Source organism: Eupeodes corollae, chromosome 1, assembly GCF_945859685.1.
Source record: "Eupeodes corollae chromosome 1, idEupCoro1.1, whole genome shotgun sequence".
In the NCBI taxonomy this organism is placed as follows: Eukaryota; Metazoa; Arthropoda; class Insecta; order Diptera; family Syrphidae; genus Eupeodes; species Eupeodes corollae.
The window spans coordinates 240,631,426-240,638,526 of NC_079147.1; the positions used below are offsets into that span (position 1 = coordinate 240,631,426).

General features: G+C 36.8%; 1 protein-coding gene across 1 annotated transcript; it reads right to left on the reverse strand.

The window, feature by feature from the left end:
* Positions 1 to 4,794: 4,794 nt before the first annotated feature.
* On the reverse strand, positions 4,795 to 6,822 carry LOC129941071 (transport and Golgi organization protein 11). The gene is made up of 2 exons (XM_056049613.1): positions 6,663 to 6,822; positions 4,795 to 6,577 (listed from the first exon to the last, which is right to left on the reverse strand). Exon 2 carries the CDS (start codon positions 6,557 to 6,559, stop codon positions 5,642 to 5,644), a length of 918 nt encoding a protein of 305 aa, XP_055905588.1. The 5' UTR covers positions 6,560 to 6,577; positions 6,663 to 6,822; the 3' UTR covers positions 4,795 to 5,641.
* Between the last annotated feature and the right edge of the window lie 279 nt (positions 6,823 to 7,101).

Here is a 7,101-nt window from a genome sequence, read left to right on the forward strand (position 1 = left end):
TGTGGACTTTACAAGACCATTACAAAATTCATTCATCGAAGAGCTTGTTATTGCTCGAATAAGTATCGAGTTAATTTAAGTTACATAGTTCTATGAAACTTTCTTTGGACGCGGGAAAGTATTCTAAAACCTATAAGAAATAGAAAGCAAATATGTGAAGCCTAGTAAAAAGAATTTTTCAATAGATCTTAAACTGATTCTACCAGTTCGAAATGGTTAGAGGTAACTCTGATGTCTTTTTTTTCTGGTCATTCCAACATTCTTGGCAGCTGTATCACTTACTGTGTCATCAATAACCTTTATTTCGATTGCACTCATTTTCAAACGTTTAAAAACCAGAAAAACAACAAACATTGATCATAAAATAACTGTCAAATTTCAAAAATTCGTAATATTTTATAGGCTTATTCACAATATTGAATTGTTTAAACAATTACGTTTCACAATAATATCAAAACCAATCAAAACATTTTGATTCGATTGATGATCGACAACGGAAATCACGGCCTAGTTGTCTTCTTTATAACATTTAATGTTAAACAAAACAGAACCAGCATCAACACAATGTATCTACATAAATGAAAAAAAAAAAACACTTATATTTTATATTCATTTTATTAAAAAAACATAAGGAATAAAACAAATTATGATAATGAACAATATTGTTTATTTATTGAAAATTTCACTTGAACTGATTTCGAAAAGTATTCGAAGTTATGAAATCGATCGAATTTTAGAACACTGAAAACAGTTTCACTCGATTTTCAATTTATGTAGGTTTCTATTTTGGGAACCTATCTAATGTATTTTGGAAAGTATTGGCTTTATAAAGATGGGATTGGGCTCAAAATGAAGAAAATTCAGTTAGCTTAAAATCGTAGAGTAAACCTATGGTTAAGACATTAGCCCATCGTGGTTAAAATACCTGAACAAAATTTATTGGCATGTTGCGTTTAGACCTCTATGTGGAAACCTGGATTTCTAACTAACGGAAACGGCTCTTTCTGTCGGGAGGAACGACTACTTGACTAAAAATTGGTATAGAAGTTGTATTTTTTTAAAATTGTCTCAAAAACTAAAACATATTTTTAGATTTGGCTTTATGGTGTTTAATATTCAATAATTAATAAGAAATTGATAACTGACAAAAAAAAATCAAAATAGTAGTCAATAACATATTAAATTAAAACAAAATGTTGTTTAGATAATTTGCTTGTTGTTTTTAAACTTTGAGAATTAAAATTATTTTTTTCTGATACTATGGACAAAAGCAACATTTCTCAAAAACTTACTGCAAGAATGGATTCTGGCTTTGAGCAAAATCATATCACAATAATGTATGTAAGTGCTGCCCTTGATTTTCAATCTATGATTTCGTATGTCAACTCACTTTTCTGAAAAATTAGCCCTCCCGCCTAACAGGGGGATATACCCCCCAATTTATCCTTATCTTCTCACTCCACAGTTATGGTATACCTTATGGAAAATTGTCCAGCTTTATTATTTTAGTATTAATTCGTCGATTTTTTGTGAAAAGCGTATATAAGCTAATTTTAAAACAACTCTATTCTGAAAACCGTTACACCTACAGGCACAATTTAAAGCTTTTGAATTTGATGTGAAACGAATTTCAGGAATTTAAAGACAACTTTATTTTGTGTTAACAAAAATATTGTGTTCTTGGCGCAGTCCTCAGTTAAAAGTATAACTTTAGACTGCCGTCCTCATTCGTAGACTTTTTTTTTAAAAAGCCATCTCCACACGTTCAGGTCAGGAGAATAGAGGGCCTTGGTAACAGGTTCACATTTTACCCCTGAATCCAGGCTTTTGTTGTCCGTGCGGTATGTATTGGTGCATTATCTTGTTGTAAAGTCCATCGTTGCCCATCAAATAATTTAAAAAACTGCGGAAAAGCTCGTTCCAGAATCAATTAGTAAGTGATTGCCGTCATTTTACTTACTTACTTACTTAAGGTGGCGCTACAGTCCGGGGCGGACCTGGGCCTCAACCAACAAGCGTCTCCAGCCAGCTCGGTCCCTAGCTAGCTGTCTCCAGTTTCGCACGCCAAGTTGGTTGAGGTCCTCTCCCACCTGGGTGCGCCACCTGAGTCGCGGTCTTCCTCTACTGCGCCGTCCCTCGGGATTGGATTCGAAGACCTTCCGGGCTGGAGCGTTGATGTCCATCCGCTCTACAAGACCTAGCCATCTAAGCCGTTGGACTTTAATTCTGCTAACTAGGTCAGTGTCGCTGTACAGCCCGTACAGTTCGTCGTTATATCTTCTCCTCCATTCTCCATCTATGCGTACGGGATCAAAAATCACCCGAAGAATTTTTCTCTCGAAGCATCCTAAGACGCTCTCATCTTTCTTTGACAGGGTCCAGGCCTCAGTGCCATAAATGAGAACCGGGATGATGAGTGTCTTATAGATGGTGATTTTACATGCTCGAGAGAGGACTTTACTTCTCAATTTCCTTCTAAGTCCAAAGAAGCAGCGATTTGCAAGAGCTATTCTTCGCTTGATTTCAGGGCTGGTGTCGTTGTCTGTGTTAATAGCGGTGCCTTGGTAGACAAAGTCCTTAACTACCTCAAAGTTATAGCTGTCCATGGTGACGTTGTGTCCAAGATGTCGTTGTTCAATGTCCTTTTTTGAAGACAGCATATACTTGGTCTTGCCCACTAAAACCATCTTCTTCGCTTCCGTCGCAATGCTCAAAAACGCTCCGCTGACATCACGTTTTGATCTTCCAAGTATGTCAATATCATCTGCATATCCGAGCCCTTTGGAAGATTGTGCCTCTAGTGTTGACGGTTGAGTTTTGCATAAACCTTTTTTGAAATCAAATGCATCGGTAAGATGTTATCCGACCTTGATAGAGCAGCGTGCATTCTCCATCGTCATTCTGCACAAACTGATAACTTTGACAGGGATGCCAAAATTAGACATTGCTCTGTACTGTAGAGCTCTTCTCTATAGATGCTGTCATACGCGGCTCTAATTCGATAAAGAAGATGGTGGGTATCGATTTGACGTTAACTTAATACCGTAGAGAGGATCTTATATGCAATGTTAAGAAGACTGATGCCTCTGTAGTTGGCGCAGTTTAGAGGGTCCTCTTTCTTATGTATCGGGCACAATATGCTGAGATTCCACTCATCGGGCATGCTTTCTTCCGACCATATTTTGCATATAAGTTGGTGCATGCTCCCTACCAAGTCATCGCCTGCTGCTTTGAATAGTTCGGTAGCGATGCCGTCAGCTCCAGCAGCTTTGTTTGGCTTAAGTTTGATATAGCTATCTTCACTTCGTCAAGGTTGGGTAGGCGGAATTGTTGATCTGCGTCGCCGAAGTTGAGTGGTTCTATCTCCCTTACAGCGGAATTCGGTTCGTCATCGCCGTTATATAATTTGGAGAAGTGGTCTTTCCATATTCTCAACATAGACTACGGTTCCATTACGATGTTCCCCTGATCGTCCTTAAAGGCTTCGGTTCGTGGCTTGTACCCTTGGGAGGAGCAGCTCTCACTTTCCTAAATTTATGTGGCTTTCTTGACTCTTTCTTTTTGGTTTTGTCTATAACTTTCTTGGTCCTTAAGGGATTTGTTTACAACATTTGAACTTATTCTAATTTTACTGGCTATAAAACGGATGGTTTTACCGAGATCCCGGTAAGCTCGAATTTGGCCTATTTACTCCCTGGTTAGACCCGTACTTCTTGATTCTATCAAATTAATACTCGTACTAAGCTCCCAAAAAATCAGATTACCCTTTTATGTGATTTACTAACACGCTAATAGGTACATTTTGTGACAATGAGCGGGTTCAAACAACATTAGGGACTTCATTTCTAGTCAACTGAATTCTTTGACCGTAAATGTTGACGAACTAGTTACTTTTCAAGTGTCATCTAGTTACTTTTCAAGTGTCATAAATCTAAAACTCAGAATTTTACTTTACTAACATCTATCTTAAGTTCATCGAGCAAAAACTACAAACCAGTTTTCAGGTAAGACTTGTATTTTGTATTGTAAAGAAATATTACTTTTTCCTTTTCCGATTTGACAAGTAACCCTTTTACACAAAACATTAAATAATCGTACAGAATATAAATAAACCACAGAGTAATAAATTTAAGTTTTTAGTTGAATGAAAAAACATGATCAGATGGCATTTTGACATAAGTGCACTTGGTTTAATAGTTAGAGAGATTTGTTTGACTAACTTTCCAATAAATTTGCCTTAATTGGAGGGCAATTTTTTGACAACTGGCCAATCAGATACAAGAAACTTGCCTTTTCTTGCCTTCAGTCACCTATATAGTCTAAACCTGCCCAATGACTAATGGTGCATGGATATAGACTTCTATATGTAAAGTTTGAAAATCCCCAAGTCTAGGGATTAAAATGAAAAAATCACGATTTAAAAAATCCATTTCCCTACTGTTAAAACAATGAATGAAACCAATTTATAAGCTCATTTTTTTAAATTCCGGATGTTTTATTTTTAAATGCATATTTTGTGGCCCTCTTTATAACAGTCCTTTGAGATGCTTTGCCCTCGAGCCAAAATTTGATATGTGTTACATTTTGCGACTTAATGGCTTTTAACATTTGTTTACCAATTTTGACTGCGTTATTTCCGTTTTCATCATTTACAGCCGAATAATAAGACTTTAGATTTCTCTTAATGGTTTGAATGTTATTTTTTGTTAGAACTTCAAGTTAATCATAACAACCTCTGGACGCTAAGAGATCTATGGTATTGTCTTCACCAACAAACAAAAAATAAAGTAAAAATTGTATCAATTATTTAATATCATTTTATTGTGACTAAAATTCAAGACTTTATTATTATTCCGCTATTTATAATCTATAATAATATTTTGTTTTTTTTTTTCTTAGGAAAATTTGTATAATTTTAAAATGTGTGTTTAATGTTAGTACATTATTTGTATGTATATATTTATGTGGCGCGCCATATCTTTCGATTTTCTGTTTAATAAAAAAACAAACATTTACAACTTTTAAACAAAATTTTTATGATGATAGACAACACGAAGAATAAAAATAAAAACAAACTTAAATAAGTTAATATTTTTAACAACAATTTTGAATAATATTTTGTTTTGACAATCTTTTAGTTTTTTGTTTCTTCTCTATCCGTGTCCATACAATATTAATCTTCAATTTCAATCTTACTGGCTAAGTAAATGAAGCTACACATATGTCCCAGTCCCACTCTCGGCGAGCGCGACATACATATACTACAACATTCTTGTTCTAGAAAGGAAATATCGATATCGAAAAGTATCGAGCCTCTAACTGCCATTTCATCTCAATAAAGTCGGCTTACAACATTTTGTCACTGAAGACAAATTGGCGTGAAAGGGGCTCAATTTTGGGGGATAGGCAAAAATCAAGAAGGAGGTTGAATGGATGAGCATTTGGAATTATTCCTGAGATGATGCTTCGTTTGTCCGACGCTCGTCCTCGATCTTCGTTTATCGCTATAAGGATCATCCCAGTTCCTAGTTCCTTTTTATATAAATTTTCCGAGTGGGTAGGTAGGTAGGTACTATCTAAATGCTAATAACAATTATTTCTCTTTCTAGTGAATAGTGTGTGTGTGGTGTGGAGCTTGTCCTTAGTTACGATTCAACCAGAAAATGGTCTTTAGGAGGAAATAGGCCAGGCCCATGCAATAGACAATCTTCTCCCGCTGGGATCGCTGCACATTGTCGATTTCTATCGAAAGGACTCGTCGATTTAGCTTGGCCAGTTGCCGGCGCAAGTACAGAATTTCCTCGGGTGGTGTCAATTCGCCCATGATGGGTGTTCCTTCTCTGTGATTGACCAGAGACGTATCATTGTTGTATTGGCTCAATACCCTCTTGCCGATGCCAGATGTCGATGTTGTAACCGCCTCAGAATCAGATTCAGCCCGGGAGCTTGTGCGGTTCGGATGAAAGCCCATTGTGATTGCGGAAGCATCTGCTCGAACGTAGGGAGGCGGGGATTCTGAGTCATTCTGAAAATTGCGATTGTTGTTGGGCGAGTTCTCATCTGAGGCAGACGGGAAGTGATGATCGTTTAGGGTGATGACTCGTGGAGGTGTGGCAACACGCACAAAGCCAGGGTCTTTTGGCAAAATCGAATTTTCGAGCATTATCTCACGCGGAGCAGAACGAGTGCCCAGATGCTCCTCGTGTCCCAACACAACAATTCGATCCGGAACGTTCATATCGATTTTGTCATGGTAATTCCAAGAGTTCATCATGCCGTTTTGATTGGAGAGGAGCAAGTCCTCGTCGGAGAATTCGCCAGTTGCTCTGATGCGCTTGGGGACACGCATCTTGTCATTGATTTCGTGGGCATACTTGGCATCCGAATAAAGGGCATCATCCTCGTTCAAACCATTAAACATTCTTGTGGGGCTCTGGGGTGTAGCCATCATTAAGCAGAACTTCGATCTTCGAATGAAATGCGGGGTGTTGGTAGCGGTGGTGGTGGAAGTGGTGTTTTTGTCTTTGGCTTTTTTCTTCTCTTCCCACAAATTTATCATCAGCAATCAGCGAGTTTACTATTCCAAGAATAAAGAAATTATATAATAAAATAAATGCTGGTAATTGTTTATATATGGTTTGGAAATGGAAGGAGAAACTTACAATTAGGTCGATTTATTTGGTAAAAATGAATAACTTTTTCTTGTCGAAAATACTTTTCGATTTTTCTTTCTTTTTGTTCTATGCCCCTTCAGCTTCAGCTGCTGCTCCGGTTGCATCTGTCATGTCAATATAAAAAATGAAACAGGTATGTGATGAGGTTAATGCAAAAACAGCCGCTGTATATCGGAAAAGTTGAGAAAAATTTATAAATAAATAGTCCGTTGTGTTTTGAATGATTGTTATATCGACAATTTGAGTGCTTTTAATTTAGGAATTTTACACATTAAAAAGTTTAAATGCTTATGTCGTTTATCGGATTTTATATTTAAAAATTAAATTGGGTCAGAAATTTTGTGTTGGGAAGGTAGAAGTGTTAAGTTTTTTTTTACCTATTTCAACAAAAACCATTGTGTATTCCGATTTTTCGTAAGAAAAGTAT